At 27.1% G+C, this 20,914-nt stretch overlaps 3 protein-coding genes across 4 annotated transcripts; 2 read left to right on the top strand and 1 right to left on the bottom strand.

Moving 5' to 3' along the window:
- The first annotated feature begins 2,758 nt into the window (after positions 1 to 2,758).
- On the top strand, positions 2,759 to 4,092 carry LOC103568969 (28S ribosomal protein S34, mitochondrial). The gene is made up of 2 exons (XM_014441354.1): positions 2,759 to 3,116; positions 3,632 to 4,092. Exons 1-2 carry the CDS (start codon positions 2,907 to 2,909, stop codon positions 4,025 to 4,027), a joined length of 606 nt encoding a protein of 201 aa, XP_014296840.1. The 5' UTR covers positions 2,759 to 2,906; the 3' UTR covers positions 4,028 to 4,092.
- Positions 4,093 to 8,015: 3,923 nt separating this feature from the next.
- On the bottom strand, positions 8,016 to 9,979 carry LOC103568968 (uncharacterized; the record flags this gene model as incomplete). The annotated part of the gene is made up of 3 exons (XM_008546025.2): positions 8,911 to 9,979; positions 8,615 to 8,796; positions 8,016 to 8,524 (listed from the first exon to the last, which is right to left on the bottom strand). Coding segments are annotated over exons 1-3 (1,452 nt in total), but the record flags the coding sequence as incomplete, so codon positions are not given.
- Positions 9,980 to 17,383: 7,404 nt separating this feature from the next.
- Positions 17,384 to 20,776, top strand: LOC103568967 (uncharacterized). 2 transcript variants are annotated; one of them, XM_008546024.3, is made up of 7 exons: positions 17,384 to 18,197; positions 18,276 to 18,333; positions 18,698 to 18,949; positions 19,032 to 19,168; positions 19,250 to 19,703; positions 19,809 to 19,995; positions 20,089 to 20,776. In XM_008546024.3, the coding sequence occupies exons 2-7, from the start codon at positions 18,298 to 18,300 to the stop codon at positions 20,328 to 20,330; spliced, it is 1,308 nt and encodes a 435-aa protein (XP_008544246.1). In that variant the 5' UTR covers positions 17,384 to 18,197; positions 18,276 to 18,297; the 3' UTR covers positions 20,331 to 20,776. The 2 variants fall into 2 exon arrangements, with proteins under 2 accessions (XP_008544246.1, XP_008544245.1); XM_008546023.2 differs by having other exon boundaries at positions 17,384 to 18,333.
- The last annotated feature ends 138 nt before the right edge of the window (positions 20,777 to 20,914 follow it).

The following is a 20,914-nucleotide window of genomic DNA, read 5'->3' on the forward strand; positions in this document are numbered from 1 at the left end:
TAAGAAATTTTAATTTGTTTATTCTAGTTATAGTGTTAATTACTATGAAATTGTATTTTGAAATTAAAAGAACAGAAAATTTTATACGATGGTTGTTTTAGTTATTTTTGTTTATAAATACAAATATTAATGAATGTGTGTAGCTGCATGCAAAAACATATATAGATATATATTCTTGAACTGTGTGATTTTATGAATTAAATTTTAATAAATAAGTTAATAGATAATTTCTTAAATATAAAAAAAAAATTTGTTCAAATAATAAAAAATATATTAAATATAAAATATTCATTTATTAATCATTAAAAAGTGATTCATTAAATGTTAAAAAGTGATTTATTAAATACTAATAAATCATTTTTTAAATGGAAAGAAATCGTTTATTAAATATTAACAAATCGTTTATTAGATGCTAAGAAATATTTATTAAATACAAAAAAATGATGTTTAAGAAATGATTTGTTAAATATTAATAAATATTTCTTAAATAAAGCTCCGTTAAGAAATAATTTGTTAAATATTAACAAATCTTTTTTAATACTAAGAAATCCTTCTATCAGTGTATGTATAACATATATTAAAAGTCAATTGATATTTAAGTCAAAACAAATAGATGAATACTTCAGAAACATTGATCAAACTGATTTATTTTATTTATTCGTTACAATATCAAGTATATGATTTAAATAACGTATATATCAAAATCAGTAAGAAAAAAAAATTTATTTAATTTTCGTATATAACTCAGATATTCATGTATTAGACAAAAAAAACTCTATATTTAATGTCTTATTTGCAGTAGAACCCTAACAGTTTGACGATTCAGGAGCTTTACCTGTATCTAAATATTATTGGATCTGACCAAATATAACTACATATAGACACACATTTTTGGATATAGTCATACATTCTTGGATATACGTATATAGGCTTGAATATAAATTATTTTTGCATCTTTATACCCACATACATACAGTTGGGTCTGAGCAGATATAACTATGTACTTATATATGCTTGGATATAAGTATATCTGCATGGATATCAATTTTTATATCTGCTTATATATAGTTGGATCTTAGCAGATATACTTATATATCCCTGATTAAACAACTGAATTCAAAATTTTAATTCTGTTATATTCTGTCGAATTCTGCAAAACAGAATTCAACTGAATTGAAAATTTGAATTTGAATTAAACAGAATAGAACCGATTTAAAAATTTCAAATTCGTTTTAATTCAGTTTAATTCGGATTCAGAACCAGAAATTGGAGAATTATTTTCGAATTAATCAGAATTAAACCGAATAGAATTATTTAAATTCGTTTTAATTTGTACAAATTTTCTGGTTTTCCCGCCGAATTAGACAGAATTCATTTTTAATTTATGTACTGAATTAACAGAATTTATCTGAATTAAATAGAATTAAAAATTTATTTATGTTTAATTCGATCGAATTCAGTTGTTTAATCAGGGATGCTTGGATATGCGTATATCTACTTGGATATCAATCTTAATACATCTCTATATCTGCTTATAAATGATTGGATCTGGGCAGATATAATTATATATGCTTATATCTAGCAAGATCAAATATTTGGATGTATTTGGATATAAACAGATATGAGATCCAAACATATCTGGTTGGATCCAAACGTTTTTTATCGGGATTGATATCAAATCTGCTCAAGCAATTGATCTCAAATAAGAATTAAGTTTCTAGATTTTACCAACTCTTTTTACTCTAAGATTAATTTTAATTGGTTAATTTTTTCAAGATGAATTCATAAAAAAAAACATTTGAAAAATAATATTTTTCCTTATTTATTTCAAATCATAAAAAATTTAGTAATCCGATCGGATCAATCGATTGATTACAAAATTTTGTCAATTATTCATTCTAATAAGCCTTTTTCATTACCGTTAGATCTGTTATATTCAATAAATTAATTTTTGAAATATCGTCATTACAAGATCCAACAACTGAAGCGGACTCAACGATACAATCATTTTTTAGATTTTTTTTTAATGAAATAAAAATATCATTTACAAATTTTGAAATATATAACAAAATGATAATAATAATAATCATACGCTGTAAAAAATCAGGAGTGACTTCGAAGTGATTACGGATTTTATTTCAATTTGAATTCACTCCGTCAATCGGAGTTTTTAAAAAAGTCATTTCACATAAAGAGTAAATAGGGAGTTTTTCTTTTCACTACGACTAAATAAATAAACAGTTATCTGCTCCGCAATCATTCCGGATTCAATCCGCGTTCACTTCACAAATTTTTTACGATGTAATTAAAAATTTCAAATCGTCATGGATCGTCTTTAATCGTAAAATAATATATAGCAATTTCTGGTTCTGCATGAAGATTAAAAACGATTTATGGCGATTTGAATTTTAATCGTTTTTAATCCTCTTTCATCATTAATCGACGAATCATGATGATTTAAAACGATTAAAACAGTTTTTATCGTCACAAATCGTTTCGTTTAATGAGGGAATGATTCTCGTCATAAATAACTTGCATTATTTTCAAAAACTTTATAGAAATATCCCTACTTACTTTAATTTATCAATTAAATAAATCAATAAAATAAATGATAATTAATTATTTTGATTTTATTTAAATTTCTCAATAAAAATATTTATAAGAAAAAAACAAATTAAATTTTTGCCGCAAGAAAATATTTATCAGTTCATGCGCACTTGAATGAATCTCTTTCATGGCATGCGTAGTAAACAAAAAATACCGACACATCTTTTGATCTTATGGATGTAACATAACCTTAGATAATTTAAGTTTATTATTGTTGATAAATTAACACAAATATTTTTTATTAATAATAATTTTATTCGGTACTTATAAAATAAACTAAACAGAGTAGAAAAAACACCATGCCATACCAATATATCGGTCGTACAACAGACTTCTGTGGCAAACCATTATGGGAAATATTAGGAAACTTGAAAAATTATGGTGTAGGACGACTTGTTATTAGAAATAGATTTACACGTTATCCTGAACCTTGTTACTATAAAATATTAAAAGTTGCTGCACTTCCAAATCCAGTAAACAAAATTAGGCCTACTTTTATTAATAATATAGTAAGTATCAAATTTTATGAGTGTCAATGTAGCTGACAAATGTCAATATTTTTAATTTTTGAATAAAAAATAAAATGTAAGTATGGAATAAAAATTAAAAAATGCGTATTTAGATAATTGAGAAATCAGTATGTGCATTTTTTTTTTATTTTATTAGTTTCATTATTTATGGTACTGAAATTAGCTGACGTCTGATAATTTTGTTTTTTTTTTTAAATGATAAATTATAAAAAAAAAATATTTGAAAAAATTGCATTTGTAGTTTTTTTAATTTTCTACAGTTGCATATTTTTATTTATTTACTTTTTTTTTTTTTTTTTTTTTTGTAATTGATTTGTTGGAAAACAAATCAGAAAATTTTCGATTGTCTGTTTTCAATTTCAGGATTATTAATTTATTTATTTAAAACTTAAAAATCATCTTATATCTGCTACATTGACATTCTAAACATTACATTTAATCTCATTGAGTAAATTAATTCATAAGTAATAAACTATTTTAAAATTTTTTAACAGCTTGAGCGTTCATGTATAGCTCTTTGTGAAAAAGTTTTCCGAGGAAAAAAATTTCATTTACTTGTTCAAATAGATGGAGCGTCTTACAAAGCTGATTATCAATTAGTACCAAAAGATGAAGAATATAAATATTTAAATGCAACAACATCAAAACCAGAAGTTATTTATTCAAAGACTATGGAACTTCCCCCATTGTTGCGAGAAATTGCAATTAGAAATATGAAAGCTAAAGGACAAACAGTAACTCAAGAGCCGGAAATGGATATTGTTTATAATCAAATGGGATTTAAATTTTACAGGATTGCAAAAGATGGTGAAAAACCAACTTTTACACCAAAAATCGGACTTGGAAAACCACTATGTCCACGATTATATGCTAACTGTAAACCAATATAAATTTCTAAATATTTTTAAGTTTGTACGAATAATTAAAAAAATATATATTATTATAGATAAATATACTAAGATTTCAACTCCAATTATTTATCATTACGTAATTTAATTTAAGATTAATATTTATAGTTAACTCAGAATTTAAAAATATTATTTCAGCTTAAAAATTTTTCTCATTTCCATTTTATAAGATTTTGAATTAAATTAAATTTTTAAAAGTCGTAATAAATTTTTTTCACTTTCATTGATAATCATAAATACTAAAGTAGTTAAGCATCCATAAATAACTAATTACACATTTTATTTTAATATGGATTTGAATAATATCTATTATTAACAATAATTTAATCATAATATTTGTTTTCAGTAATTGTATAGCAGTCTTACCCAATCACTGCATTACTTTCTAGCTTCGCTGTAAACTATTAGGTGATTGATTGTATCTGGCTCGTTATTGTACACTTTACAATTGAATTCGTTGAAGCAATTTTTTTTCGAGATGTTGACCAATTTTGCTGTGTTTGAGACGAGTCCATGTCTCTCAATAAATATTTGATGCTGGAATCATTCCAAGAAGGAGTTACATGTTTTAACAAACATGTATCTAACTGAATGAAGACATTTTTTTATTTACTTGAACTTCCTGTATGTTTCTTAGGAACTCGAGACTTTCTTCCAGATGTGCTGTAATCTCGTCAGGTTCAACTTACTGACAGAATAACCCTGGAATCATTTTATAGTTCATTTCCTAAGTCTTTCATCATTGATTTGCTTCAACGAAATGTTTCGATTTAATAGATTTCTGCACTTTTCTCTTAGACACTTCTTGAACCTTCTGTTCTTTCCGATGCTCATTATATCAACTAATTATTGTCCAGACTAATAAGTACTCCTGTCCTTATCCGCTATGAATATACCAGTATATTTCTTACTACCCAAAGATTAATAAATGATAAATACATTTTATTTTTATTACAATACTATTTCAATTTTGTTTCTGATAGTAAATCATAATATTTTTTTATTACAAAAAATTTTTAATTATAAACAAATTTTTAAAATCGTTTTGAATTTTATATTATAATATGAAATTATATATTATAAATAAAATAAAATAATTATTTTTATAATAATTTTATAATCACCTAATTACTAATTTTACTTCTCTCATTGAATTTTTTCAAATTCTATTCTTTTTACATTTATGAAAAATTATTTAAAATAATTTTCATTTGTTTTTATGTCAATGTCTATTTTATTCATATGACGGATTAAGATCCATGATGTTTTTACCAGATAAGTTTGGTTTAACAGATATATATTTGAATAAATATTTAAATGCAGTCTAAGTGTGCAGATGATTGTGCCAAAAGCTTAAAACGCCGTAAAGGTATATTTAAACTATATAACTTTTAATATATAAAAACAAGTATTTATTTAAAATCGTAAACTATTGATTGAAAAATTAATTCAGACTATGAAGAGACCTTGAACGCACAAAAAGGAGGACAACAATCTCAAGATAGTGAAAACGATGAGTTGTACTTATCTGATAGTACTGAATATCTCAGTTTTGCACGTCAAAAAAGCTCTACAAGTCCAGGAAGTTCACGTCCAGAGAAATCAAAAAAAAATATTCCGAAATCTAGACGTGTAAAAAAATCTTATGAAAATCAAGAACAATTTGAAGAAGATGGACGTGTTTCTAAAACATCGGCTCGACGTCGGCGACCTACAAGCTATACAAAAAGACATTCATCTAGATTAAATGAAAACTGTGCAAATATTGATTGTTCTGGAATACCCAAGAGATTAGTTCAGTCAGAAGAAAGTGAAGAGTCATTATCTTCTGATATATCTTGTCCATCACGCTGTGAACTCGATTTGACATTATTGCCTGAACCAAGCACACCTTGTGATTCTTCATGCCCTAAACAAGCTAAATTAGGTATGAAATTAATTTATTTTTAAGTAGTTTTATTCAAACAAATGTTTTTCATAATTTTTATTTAATAAATTTTTAACTCTAGATAAAGAAAGAGAAAGACACCAAGAAGCGGTTGACAAATTTTTACTTCATGGAGGACTAAGATACTTTGATGATTTATGTCATTGTTCATTAAAATGTCTCTTAACACAAATTTGCGGTGATCAATTTGTAAAAAAAACTGCTTCATCAACAATATTTTTCATATTAGGTGTTAAATTATGTTTTGAACTTGAAGCTTGGTATATTCCTTTTTAAATTATAACAGTAAACCCACAAAATTTAAGTTATTAACAAAACCATTTCATTAGATAATATTTTAACTATAGTCAAATAAATTACATTTCTTATTATCTATTCAGCTAAAAAATCAAAATCACTTTTAACTGTGATTTTAATTTTTATTATAAAATAAACAAAAAAAATCATAATGCTTTCAACTTCTCTATACTCTAAAAATATTTTTTCAAGTTTTGAAAAAGTTTTGGGCTTACTTTAATTAAAGTTATAAAGCTTATAAAAGATCGTAAATCTACAAGGAACGAAGGTGTTTTAAAATTTATTCACAAATTGATAAATTTATTGAGAAAATATAGAAAAACTAAGGAATTAATAACATGAGCAAAAAGCGAAAAGCCTTCAATATCTTTAATTAACTGTACCTATAAAATATCTTAAAATGTAGCAGCTATTGAAGTGAAACTTTTATAGAGAAGCTCGTAAGTCGGAAAATTTCGGTAATAATGATTTAGAAATGAGACTCTACCTGTTTAGTTTTGTAAAAGTTCTACATTTTTTTTTTTTTGTTTTCCAAACTTAAGAGCAAAAATGAAAAAAAATTATTCCAGAATATTTTTCAAAGCGGTGTTAAAGATAACACAAATAAAAATTTTGAATTAACACTCTACGTGTATCGCAAATAACATTTAAAAGTGTAAAAGTTTTGGAACCGGTAACAGAAAATATCAAAATATTTTGTGTTATTTTTTTCACAAAAATGAATAACGTTAAAACAACATAAAAATTTGTGTAAAATGTTTTTCTAACACACAGTTTTGTGATAATTTTTACAATTTTTTAACTTCCTGCTATGAAAGTTGCAAATTTTCCAAAAAAGGGAAGTTATTAGTTTCGGTCCGATTTTCGAAAATGGAGTTTTCATCAGATCTCGACGATTTGAAGTTCTAGGAAGCTATTTTGACTATTTCCGGATGGACATCCGTGTGTGTGTGTGTGTGTGTGTGTGTGTGTGTGTGTGTGTGTGTGTGTGTGTGTGTGTGTATGTGTGTGTGTGTGTGTGTGTGTGTGTGTGTGTGTGTGTGTGTGTGTGTAAGCTTTTTTTATGTAACGTTCTTGGTGGCAATCAAACGGGCTCACCAAGACTTGAAATTGATTAGATTTTGGAGTCGATCGGTCATGTAGTTTACAAGTTATACGAAAAATAAAAATTGACAATTTTTTTTTTTTAGGTTTTTTGCATATAACTTATAAACCACTTGCTCGATTCACGTCAAAATGAACTCAGTCTTAAAAGTCTTGGCGAACCCTTTCGATTGCCACCAAGACCGTTCAAATCGGTTGATTCGTTTCAAAGATATCGTCAGACAAAAATTTACAAGTAATAATGTTTTCGAGTTCCCTGAGCTCGAAAACAGCAGGAAGTTTTGGGGCTGGCCCGCAGGTTTAGGCAGTTTTTAGATTCTTTTTATTGTGTATTTCTCTATAAATAATAAAAAATAAGAGTATCCAAGTTAGCTTGACTGTGCCAAAATTAATGATAATCAATACCATAAATTATCCAATTTAAAAATTGAAATATTTTACAATGAATATTTTTTGTTGATTTCAAATATAATTCATTTTAATAATAATAATAATAATAACAATAATAATAATAATAATAATAATAATAATAATAATAATAATAATAATAATAATAATAATAATAATAATAATAATAATAATAATAATAATAATAATAATAATAATAATGTTTTAAAAATCTTGATGTTTTTGTTTATAAATGACTTTTATCATGCAAAGCAAAATAGCTATTATTAAAATAATAAAAGCTGAAAAAGCATACGCAATAATCAAACGATTATCGATAATATATTGTTGATTATAATTTTCGGGTAAAATAACTCTAAAAGAAATATCATCAAGCGAATTAATTGTTTGGTTGTGCGGCTGTAACTCTCCAAGGCTCCGCGTTTTTCTTGAATGCCCTGCGGGACAATTCAATGCACAGTCATTACCATCTAAACAACCAGTAGCTTTAACATTGATCACCATCTCATCAGTCTCTTTCATATGATCAAACATGAAAGCTTGGAAAATTAGATAACTCTCAAGCGGTGTAACGCGATATTGTTCGCGTGAGCAAATTTCACGAATTTCTTGATTGAGGCACCCATTGGAGTCTAAAATCCACATACTATTAATTATTTTTTTCTGCCTTTTATTTTCCAAATGGTGAATAGTAACATCGCTTATTCTTGAATATCGCCACCCTAATAATTATTATTTTCAAATGTATAATAAAAAAACGTTTTTTGCTATATAATCGAATAGATAGATTGTAAAAAAAGTTTGATACTTACCATCACCTTCACGAACTGCAACTCGCAGAAGAATTTCTTCACCAAGAATAACTGTTCCACCAGGTTGAATTCTTGAATCAAATAAATTATCCGATCCAAGAGTTTTTCGGTATAAACCAATTTCAGTTTCAAATGCATTTTTATGACCACCTGCTGCTACTCTTGGAGCCATTCTAGCAGATCTACGAGTTAAATAAATACACCATAAGTTACTTATAATATTTCAATAAAGAAACTTATTTAATTTTGTAAAAAAAAAAAAAGGAATAAATTTTTAATATAAATATTTCACTTACGTATCAAGTGTTTTAACGTGTATTCGTTTGGTATGTGAAGTTATTTTTTCTTGAGTACGACATTTTAATAAAATTTTAATATCTTCATTAAGTTTAAGCCCAGATACAGCAGCAAATCTAAGATTCAAACAATAAAATTTACCGGTATCTGTTGAACAATCTTGAACTCCACAGTTCCAAAACATTTCATTACTAAAATTAAATCTGTACTCATCATTAACTTTAATTATTTTACAATAATCACTCGTAGCACCTTCAATCACCGGATAATCAGACACTTTTGATGGTAAAACTGATGCTTTAAAAAATACTTCATCATCAGTATTTTTACAAGACATTGAATTAATTCTAATATATTTACTGCCTTCGTTTGTTTCAAAGTTAGCATTAATTTTAATATTTGACTGTCTTACAACCGGTGGAAGATAATTGTATGATTCCCGAGGAAAGGGTGTTTGCAATTCAATACTCGGTTGAATAATATTACTAGAAGAAATAATTGGTCGATAAAATGTACTTCTTACTCTATTATCAATAACTTCTGGTAAAACAAAATCTGGTTCTCCAGGTGGTAAATATAAATGTCTAGCAGTTGCTGTTTTATTATTATTTGACTTAGTAGGAAAATTAATTAACACTTGATTCTGTTGCTGATCTTTAAGTTCTAATGAAACTCTGTCAAGCTTTGTTCCACTAGACACTGATATAATAATATTAATAATAACAAAACGATAGGTTTTAATAAACGTTAAGTATTCCATATTTTTTCGTAATATTATTGACTCATTTTCATGAGGATTTACGAGGAACGACTGAGTCAATAATCGTATGTTGAAACGTTTTTAAAGGCTTGGGTTATTTTCGTCTTTACATACACGTTTATGATCAACACAAAACCTGTCATTGTTCTCATATATTGAACAACATACGAGGAACACCAGCGATGCCCATTATTAAGTACCTCACTTCGTGATTTGGGCGATGATCAGGTACTTAGCATAAAACATCTTTCATATCCTCAATTTAAAAACTTGCGGCCATTAGCGACAACCGATAACACCTGGTTGACTGGCTGGCTTTTCTACTCTCTACTTAAAAACATGATTAACTAAAGTTGAATGATCAATTTGGGTTAAAGGGATTTCATGGCATCGAAAGTTACATAGTGACATTATTGGTGTACATTTTTTACTGGGTCAATTATAGTGTTTTTAAATTGACAAGCAGTATCCTGGTGTACTGGTTAATAAAAATCATTTTATTTTTCATTATTTCTTTTTAATCATTTGTTTTGCTTATTTAATATTCAATGCTTAATCTTTTAAAACACGGTAAGTAATTTATACAATATACACTGGAAAGTAATCATAAACATGTATGTCATCTAACTGCAACGATCATTTTGTAAACTTAACAATTGCTATGATTTTAATACATGACCGTTGGATTATTACTAAGCATTATGTGAATATTTCAAGCGATTTTTACAAGTTATGGGAGCTATAAACTCATACTTATTAATATAATATCATGAAAAAAAAAAAAAAAAATAACAATAATAAATAAAACCAGTAGTTCGATGACGTCTTAAAGTCCTTGGAGTTTAGTCAATACAAGGTCAAACGAGGCATACAATTTTTTTTCTTGAATATTCATAATAATTCTTCAAGTTTAAATTATTTCCTTATTATTCTTGAAGCATTAAGACTTTTTGTTTTGAAATATTACCATATGTGTAGCTTATAGAAATTCTTAAATGCTTCGTTAGTCAGGAGCTCTCACTCCTTCTACAAGAGGTATAAAATTCATTCATGGACGTTAGCACGAATCTCGTGTCTGGTTTCCCGCTTTATTAGTAATCACCCACAGCTTATTTAATTTTTTTTTTTAACATCATTACACTTCTTGAAGTCTATCGACCTGTCTAGCAAGTAATTGCAGATAATTATAATTAGCAGATGCAAAATTTGCATTTTTAACTATTAAAATATTTTAATAATTTAAAAATTTTTTTGACTTAATCGTGAAACCCTGTTGAATTATGTTTATATGTAATATTTAAAGGGTGTTATAATTGTTTTCATTTATTTTAAAAATAAAATTAGTTAATTTGAATATATTTTTTATTATTTCATTATTTCATTTAAGAACTAGCTTAATAAATATTTGTAAAGAGATTTTCCGTAAATTCATAAAGAGCGGGTCACTATAGAGTACTCGAAGTACGATGGGATACTACGAGGTACCTGGGATACCTAAAAAATTTTGTAAAAAAAATAAAAGAATATTTTATAGAGAATTATGTACTTATTTTGAGTTTGTTATATATTTTAAAGCAAAAAAGAGAATCCACGGTAAAACGAGGCTCTTACAAAAATAATTTTCATAAAGTATATTGAAAACTCATAATAGATTCATTCAATATAAATGAAATAAAATCGTGTACAGTGATTCAAATTAGAAAAAAAAAAATATAAAACAAAAAAGTGTTTGTGATAGTTTTTATGAATGAAAATGATTGAAAAGAATTAAAAATTCTTAATACTTTCGAATACTTTTTAATACTAAAATAATTATTGAATTTCTGTTTTCTCGTTAGGATTTAAAATGATTCAACAATATTAAAAATTTTTAATACTTTCGAATATATACTTATGAATCCTAAAAGAATGATTAAAGAGAAATTAAATGTATTAGGGGAGACCGAAGTGCTAAGGCCCCCTGGGGCACGGCGGCCCCCCTCAAAAATTTGGTAAAATTTTTTTTTTTCATTTTCGGTCAAATCATGATACCTCTGATGTTTTAAAAGTATTTTATGCTGATCTGCGATATCTGGGGCATAATGGACTACTGGAAAAAAAATTAGTTATACAAAAATTATTATTTTTTCTAAACTAAAATGAATTTGAAAAATTTATTGATCAAAGCTCTTTTAGGTCAATACAATGTAAAAAATTTGCGGAGAGTTTAACAGTTTAATAAAAATTCATTTAAATGTTGAAACTCCAGACCGGAGTGAATTGGGAGTGAAATAAAATCCGCGTCACTCCGAGATCACTCCGCTAAAAAAACGATTTTTTACAGTATAGATTATATTGTGGTGAAAATAAAAAAATAAAAATTTCAATAAAACTGGTTATAGCAGTTAAATAGATTTTTTGTTAATAAATTTGAAGTCCATGGGATTACAGAGGTACGTAAATAGTCTATTTGTCCTTAAAATCTTTTTTTTAATAAAAAAAAAAAAAAAAAAAAAAAAAAAAAAAAAAAAAAAAAAAAAAAAGTTTTTTTTAAGCTTCTTTGGAGACGGGCCGTCATGCCCCAGAAAAAAAAAATTTTTTTTTTGAGTTTTGGTAAAATCTTAATGAATTTGCTCAAGAAAGGACCAAATTAAGTTTACACCTATAGATTAAAAACCATAAAAAATAATTACCGGTTTGAGGGGGCCCCCGTGCCCCGGTCTCCCCTAAAAATTTCTAATCCTTCCAAATCATTTTGTTTAAACAGTGGATCAGAACTAAGATAAAAAAATACTAATAAGTTCAAACTAAGATGAAAAAGCTCTAAAAATTGAGAAAGAATTTAATTTAAGTCAAAAAAGTTGAGATCTTATCGGAAAATCGTCGGCAGATCGATAACTTCTAAAGCAAATAAGGTAAGGCGAGCCAGAATTAAGTATTATTTTTGACCCGGGTAAAAAAAGATAATCGATTTAAAATAACTAAATGTTATATTAGTCTGAAAAATTATAATATATTTTCTAATATACTATATATTGAGAGGAAAATATGTTATTTTTTTTATTTTCATGGTTGTATACTATAATTTTTCAACGTAGCCCGTTAAATCTCAAATTTAGCATTATTTTCACAGCTGATATATATTGTTAATAGAAAAAAAATAAATAAAAAATTTTATGCGTATAATCTTTTAAACTACGTATAATATTTTAAACTTCAATCAACTTCCAAATTATAATTAAAAAAAAAACATGTTTTTGAATTGATTTAGTAATTAGTTAAAAAATTAAAATATTTGATGTGCATCTCTTATTTTAAGAAATGAGAGCATATGTACATAATAAAGCTAATCGCAACATTGTGAGTGATCAAGAATGCGTCTTATAGAAGACAGGCGAAGCTCAACGACCTTAAAACCGTAAAGAGGTAAATTCATTTTCTTTTTGCTATAGCATAGTATTGTATAGTTATATGGATATTCTCGAGTTACGCTCATTATTTGTTATAAATATGGTCTATTGTTTACAAATTTGCAACTTTGAATTAAAAAATTTATTACCTAAAAAGTTTTAAATATTTTGATGTGAAATTTGGTACACAGTTTCTATGATTCTTCCTCTTCAAAATGAGAGTTTGGATGATCTGATCCGATGAATAGTTTTCATTTGAGGGCTGTTTGTTTACGCGGTCACGGCGAAAAAATCGTTTTTTGTTTATAAAAAATAGTAGCACAGCGTTTTTTCCGGTAACCATTTTTTAACTTCCCGTTAAAAAAATTGAAAATTTTCAAAAATTCGAGAAGTTATTGGTTTCGTTCCAATTTTCAAAAATCGAATTTCTAAGAGATATTGACGTTTTGAAGTTCTAGGAAGCCATCCTGACTAATTTCACGATGATGTCAGAGTGTATCTATGTACGTACGTACTTACGTATGTAAATATCTGTAACTTTTGAACGGATGAACTGATTTTGATCGTCAAGGTGTCATTCGACGCGGCTTGTCAATATCTAAAAGCTGTAAAAAATTTAACTTGATCGGTAGAGCTCGTTCAGAGATATTCCGAAAATAAAATTTTTTCACAAATGTTTTTTTTTGGATAACGTGTAATATGCTCGATGGATTGATTCCAAAATCAACTGGACTCTAAAACTTTATGGGCCACGTCGAATGCCACCTCAACTATCAAAATCGATCTATTGGTTCAAGAGAAACCGTTGTCAAAAGAATAAAAAAAAAATTTTTTTTTCTAGCATTTTCGAAATTTCTCAAAACGACTAGATAAATCAATTTCAAAATCTGATCAGCTTTAGAACTCAATAAAATGCGTCGATTGCCACCTTAACCGTTTCAATCGGTTAATTCGTTCGAAAAATGTCGTTGGAGAAAAAACGGTAAAAAACGTTTTTTTTTTCGAAAAGAAAGGCACACAAAAGTTTTTTTGAGCGCGAAGAGCTCGAAAATGTATTCTCAACAATTCTCAAGAAGCTCGAAAGCAGCGGGAAATTTTAGGGCTGGCCCGCAGGGTCAACCGATAGACTGATTTTTTTCTTATTATTTCGAACTCCACAAAATTTCAAAATGTTTCAAATTTTTCCACCTGAGCATGTACCTGAAATCCTTATTTGACTGATCTAACTGTACTGATGAGGATACAAACATTTTAAGCAGCTCATTTCCTTATGTGCTGTTTAAAGCTCTGATTTAAGTTAATATCAAATATTTTTAATATTCCATCAAAGGGATATCGTACCCTTTCTGGGTAAACCTCGTAACTGATTTTTTTTCATAATTAAAATAATGAATAAAAAACATTATTCAGTACTGCTATTGCGTAAAAAAAGCTTCAAATTTTGATAATTAAAACAGAATGTTCGAGAAACTTTGGAATTTTAATTTGTCCATCAACGCAAGTGTAACAGAATAGATGTTTAGACCGATTTCTGAAAAAATTATAATTTTGCAGATACGAGGTTTACTAAAAAAGAGGACGATATGAGTCGTTAGGAATTTTATTTATTAAATATATGCTTTCAGGAAGAAGATATTCTTACAGCACAGTATACAGATTCGGGGGAGAGGGGTTATTTTTTCCTTATTTTTTCTTTTTCTATTTTTACTCTTTTAGACGTTGATTAATAAATAAAAAACTAACTACAAGATACTTTATATACAAATAGTACAAGTGTTTTGAAAAAAATATATTTTTAAAAAAGTAATCATATATTGCTTAAAGTAATAGATTAAAAAATTACTTAAAGTTGATTAAAGTTTCAAAATTGTAAATATTTGCAGTTGATTATTGAAATACATCTAAAGTGATGTGACACTAGGAGTTCTTTTATTGTAAATTGATACGAAAAAAAAATGAAATTGATTTTATACTATTTTTTTCACAAAAACCGAATTTTTCGAAAACAGTAAAAAAAAAATTCAAAGTTATGGTCAATTCAATTTTCAAATAAAATTATTTTTCTAATTACATATTATTAATTCAGTAAATTTATTTCGTGTAAGTTTTGAAATATTGTCATGTGAAGACAAAAAATTTTTTTCGTAAATTTTTAATAGCTTTTATTTATAAAAAATGAATTTATGATTTATAATAATAGTAATATTTTAACTTTCATGTTGCAGGCTCATGTAATAATAAGTATATTGATAAATGCTTTGATCTGCAGTAATACCAAAGTTCGCCCTACTACCCATAAGTAAAATTTGTTTTTTTCTAATCATAATAAGAAAGTTTTTATTACACATTAATAATTTTATTTATTTTATTTTGGAACAATGAAGGAATGAAATGTAGATTTTTATCACAGTTAAAATTAATTTTAAATCATTTTTGACAATAAAAAGTCCCAGTGACCTTTAAAAGCGTTAATCTGTAACAAACTACCTTCACTCGAATATGCATAAGTTAAATGTCATCTTGGTTTATTTACTTTATATATATGAAAACGGTATGGTTCCGCTTCTTATGCGATCGAGGTCATATTTAGTGTAGTGGACCATCAAGATAAAAGATTTATGTTTCAAAATATCTTGTTGCTATAAATCGTCCGTAATAAATGAGTTAATCTGCACTTTAGAAAGGATTATTTATGAATCGTCAAGTGTCTACTTAGTCCAAATAATGGATCCTGCTTGTTATACTTGCAGATTAATATATATATATAATTTTATTGCGAAAATAATTTTGCGCTCCTTATTTTAATCTTGTTTTACAAAATAAATTAACAGTACTAATAACTATATTATTACTATTATTGCTCTTAATTTTTAAATTATCGTCTTCTTCCACAGTAAAATTAACTTTAGTGTATTAATTATAATAACACTACTCAGAAAAAATGTATAATTTGGTGCAAGAAATATTTTTCATTTTGAAATGAAAACAAAAATTTTCTTAGGACTCGAAAAAATTTTTTGACGCAAGAAAATTTTCGTTTTCAATTCATTGTGCAAAAAATTTCTTGGAATAAGTAAAAATTTTTTTGAGGCGAGTAAAATTTTTTATGTGTTATAAGAAATCCTTTATGACGATAAAAAGCGTGTGTCGTCTTTCGTACAAATCGTTTACATTAAAAAAGGCACATTGTAAATTTAAATGAATAGAAAGCGTTAAAATCCAAGTAAATGTTTAAAAATATGAAAAGATAATAGAAGAATACAATATATCAAGTACCGGCTAAAAATCATAGATTTAAAAAGCGACATAAATAAAATTATTATTATTATCAAATGTATTTATTATTATAAAATTATATAATTATTCATTCTTAGGTTCAATGAATTAAGAGAGTAATGATGATGAGGCAAACACCTGATAGTGTCTATAGAAAAAACGATCAACATCCGCCATGGCCCGTAACAAACGCGCGATTTATCAGCACGCGCCAACTCTAACGGGTAATTATATCGTCAATCTTTTCTCTCATACTTATACAATACTTAATATATAAAAAGTCATCGAAGAAATGCCTTAAATGCAAGGCACCCAAGTGTAAATGCGTAAATTCCAATCTAGTAAGATAGTGTATAAATGTAACATAAAATTTACTATAATTGTATATATATGTAGAAAAATAAAAATAAAAAACTTTAACACTGAAACGCTCCCTTGATTTCTTATATTAGAACGTATGGGAATTGAATAACAGTAAATCTTTACTAGTCAAAATCAGATTCCATGACCAGGTGGTGACGCGTCGATAGTCAAATTAGAATTTTATTCTAAAGCTTTTACAGGAAAAAAAAAAAAAATAAATAAAATCACAAAACTGTTAGATTAAATAACAAGTCATTGTTTCAAAAGTTCAATAATCTAAAGCGCATCAATAATTTACTAAATAGATACGAAATATTTTTTCGAGTTTGTTGAAAAAGTACTACTCTTTTAATGAAACATAAGAAATATTCGACTCGAAAATTGGAAAATATAAAAAATTGTGAATAATATTTAATGCTATTTCTTTGAAAAATTATAAATAATGTAACGGAAAAAACAATCTTTAACTATTAAAAAATGTCGCTGAAATGCGTGACATGATTTGAAACATTCTTTATCAACTATAAGTTATAGTGACGATGAGATTTGAAAATAATAAAAAAATTATTTTAAAAATATTTTTTTTTTTTTTTTTTTATTATCATTTATTATTTTTTATATTAAAACAAAAAATGTTTTTTTAAAATAAATGCGTAGTAGAGTGGCTATTTATAAATGAGTTAATGGCAAAAGTACCGGTTTTAAATAAAATTTATTGGTGTTAATTTAGCGATTGTGGAAAAACCTGTTTTTTTTATCCCAAAAATCAGTTATATACGAATGAATGTAACGACATTGACCTACAATTGTAACTTGGCAATGTCAGTAACCGCTTCTCATTTTGACTCCTGTACATATCTTAAATCGTGTAGCGTTTCGCGAGCCGCTGATTCTTCCGCCCCTCAGACCGGAATACCGCGTAAAAAAATTTTTTTTTTCCAACCTGCCCGCAATACTCAAATATTTTAAATATAATTTAAATGTAATTACACATTGATTATTATGAATACAATATTATTAACAGACGTTATTTAAACTGCCATGTAAAATGAAAATATCGTAAATTTTTTTTGTTAATATAATTATTTAAATTCTATTAATTGAATAGTCATAACAACAAATTAGTTAAATTATGCCACAAAATTAACGGTAGTATTAAGAAAAAAAAAATTATTAGTTAAAAGACAGAAAGTCGTCACGGGTCTTGTTCAAAGCGATACTCTATCTTCTTATGTGAATACTGAAGAAGTAAAAGAAGTAGAAGACTTATGCTTATGACCAGAATGGTTGTTAGCTGAGGCATCAGGCATGCATTAACAGTACTCAACTGTACTCTACGGTTGGGCTGGTGATTCCCTGTTTCTTTACTTCCCTTCTTCACTACTTATTCCAACTGTCTGCGGGGGGCTTAACAAGTGTCTTCACCATAACGTTCAGTCCATCGGGAACCTTCATCAAAATTACATCATTTTCAACAAGTTGTTACTATTCTTAATTTGTTGGTTATTTATATCAATAGGTTTATACAATAGACTTTTTTTTCATTTTTTTATAAAAATTTTTTTTAATTTTTAAGTGAATATTTAATTACGTCTTAAATGATGTGGAGAATTCTCATTGTTGGATTTTTTACGGTTTGTGATAAAATATTAATTAACATATTTGTGAATTATTATCATAAGATTCTAAATAATATTAAGGATGTTATTTTTTTACCTCACAAATGCAATTTTTATTTTTGGTTAATTTTTTTTTTTAAAATACGCAAATTATCGATTTAGTTACGGTGCGAAAGGCAAATGCGTGACTTGACTTGACGTTCATACAATAAAAAATTGAATGTACAGCTATACAATTATTCCCTTAAGCGCTTGAGATTACCGCGGCACGTGCTTCACTCGTATCTATTTAGTCACGCGTATATATATGATAATAATTTATCACGATTGCAAATATATAAAAAAATAATTCCATTAAATTATAATAATTAAATTACAGGTAACACTAGCTCAAGATTACGAGGTATCGGATATTCAGTGTAGCTCTACAACAGCTACAACGGATCTTCTTACTGCTAAAATAAAACGTCCGGTTGGATTTAAAGGTTCACCGCTTTTCGCTGATGACCGCGCTGCTGATCCTTTGACTGATATTCAATGCCAAATACGGCCCGATCCAAATGATTCATTAGAAGATAATTACTTTTTAAAAGTAACTGATTTTTCACGTTGTGGAATTCTGAAAAGAAATGTAAGCTATTGTCAAACGTAAAATTTAAAAATAAACTTTTAAACGAATTAAAAGCACGATATATTTTAATTGTATTTTAAAGGGGTTTATTCACCTGAGAATTTGGTTTCCGGCTTTTCCTGGAGTCGTAATGTTGGCAGATCAGGAATTAATTCTAATGTGTAGACCACCGGAACCGACGCTTTTGAGACATAAAGCCGCAGGTTTTGCTGGAACATTGTAAGTTTATTCAGCTTATACTGCTTCAATAAAAATTACATAAATTAAATTAGTTTATTTAAGGAATAATTATATTTACAGCCCTCATGGTGCACGGGTATCAGGTATTGTAGAGGAAACACCCGGACGTTTAGAGTATGAAGTAGCTTTATATCGCGAAGCAGTTGGAAATACTTCTGAAAGTTCAATTGGTTCTGAAACAGTAGATCAAGCTGTTCCAATCGGGACAAAGCTTCAATTACGTGCTCGAATAAGTGCCGAAAGTGCTTGGGGATATATTAAGTTAATTGAAGTGACAGTGAGTCCTGATCCAGATCAACCAAATGCACCTGGTAGTGTTATTCTTGTTAAAGACGGATGTAGAAATCGTGATTTTGCATCAATAATTCCCCATCAACCAGCACGCTATCGCGATAGAAAAAATGAAGTATTTCTTGACTTTGAAGCTTTTCTCTTGAGCTCAATGCGTGAAAGATCGACTTTGTGGATTCATTCACAGATAAAAGCTTGCATAGAGCCTCATGATTGTCAACCAGTGAGTATTTTTTTCTTTTTAAATAGTCTATAATAAAAAAAAAAAAAAAAAAAAAAAAAAAAAATATACAATTAATAATAAAAATAATACCGTGAAATATCCTAGGACTTTTGTTTGGATCTTTTTGAGCCGTCTGGTCATGGAAAACGTAAGCGTAGATCAGCTGGTTCAATTGAAGAAATGTTAAAGACAAATGAACCGAAAGTTGAACGTTTAATTAAAAACTATAATGACTCAACGCAATTTACTAAGATTAAAGAAAATATTGAATACACTGTCATGATGCCAAGTGGTAATTAAATAATTAATTAATCAAAATCAAAAATATTTTTCAGTCGGGTTGTTGATAAAAATTTATTAACTATTATTTCATTTTGTTTTGTAGATCTTTATGATAAAGTTGCCATAGGCTTAGAAGGAAATTGTGGGAATTTCCTTTACATTGCTACTGGCCTTGGAGTATTACTCATGTTTTCAGTATTTATAATGTGTTATCTTGTTTCACGGTTACACAACGTAGCTACAAATGTGCCTCAAAATAAATCCATCGATGAATTAATCAGAGAGCGTTCAAGAAAATATTGTGATCCTGCACCTGGATATACTGGTCGTACGACTATGCAATAAAAAGAAAGTTTTAGTAGGATTTTTCTTCTCATAATTCATTTATCATGTGGTATTAGTACATTGTCATTCAAAATTACTTCATTTATCACAAATCATAATCATCAATCATTTTTTATCGATAATCTACATATTTATATTTAAAAAAATAAAATTCTCTTTTGTAAGAGATGTGCAAAGCTATGATGTGACCTGAAGAAACAAGAATTGCGACGTTTTTTTTTTTTGCTCATCAAATATTGCGTATAATTTATAACTGTATTATTTTTCTGTGGAATAGGGCGTGGTAACTTATTAAATGGACTGAGTGGTTTGGGGTAAATTATTACTTTGTATATAGATACAAAAATATATTTATGTAATTTATATATTTAGGTATATAATTAATTTATATATTTTTAGTACCATTGACAATTTTCATAATTATTTTCATTTATAAGTGAATTTAATTTTAAGTTGAGTTATCACTATAAAATAATTTTTTATATTGGAAATTGTCAAAGGTTATTAAAAAGAATGAATAAATAATTAGCATAAAGACATATATTTTATCTGACTGATATGATATTTATTGAATAAAAATTAAA

Source organism: Microplitis demolitor, chromosome 7 (assembly GCF_026212275.2).
Source record: "Microplitis demolitor isolate Queensland-Clemson2020A chromosome 7, iyMicDemo2.1a, whole genome shotgun sequence".
Classification (NCBI taxonomy): domain Eukaryota; kingdom Metazoa; phylum Arthropoda; class Insecta; order Hymenoptera; family Braconidae; genus Microplitis; species Microplitis demolitor.

Excerpts from the sequence above, each read along its gene's own strand:
- LOC103568969 (XM_014441354.1), top strand. The coding sequence starts at position 2,907 with ATGCCATACCAATATATCGGTCGTACAACAGACTTCTGTGGCAAACCA. Across the intron at positions 3,117-3,631 it reads CTACTTTTATTAATAATATA|CTTGAGCGTTCATGTATAGC; the intron begins GTAAGTATCAAA and ends ATTTTTTAACAG.
- LOC103568967 (XM_008546023.2), top strand. The coding sequence starts at position 18,298 with ATGATGTGGAGAATTCTCATTGTTGGATTTTTTACG. Across the intron at positions 18,334-18,697 it reads TCATTGTTGGATTTTTTACG|GTAACACTAGCTCAAGATTA; the intron begins GTTTGTGATAAA and ends ATTAAATTACAG. Across the intron at positions 18,950-19,031 it reads GTGGAATTCTGAAAAGAAAT|GGGTTTATTCACCTGAGAAT; the intron begins GTAAGCTATTGT and ends TGTATTTTAAAG.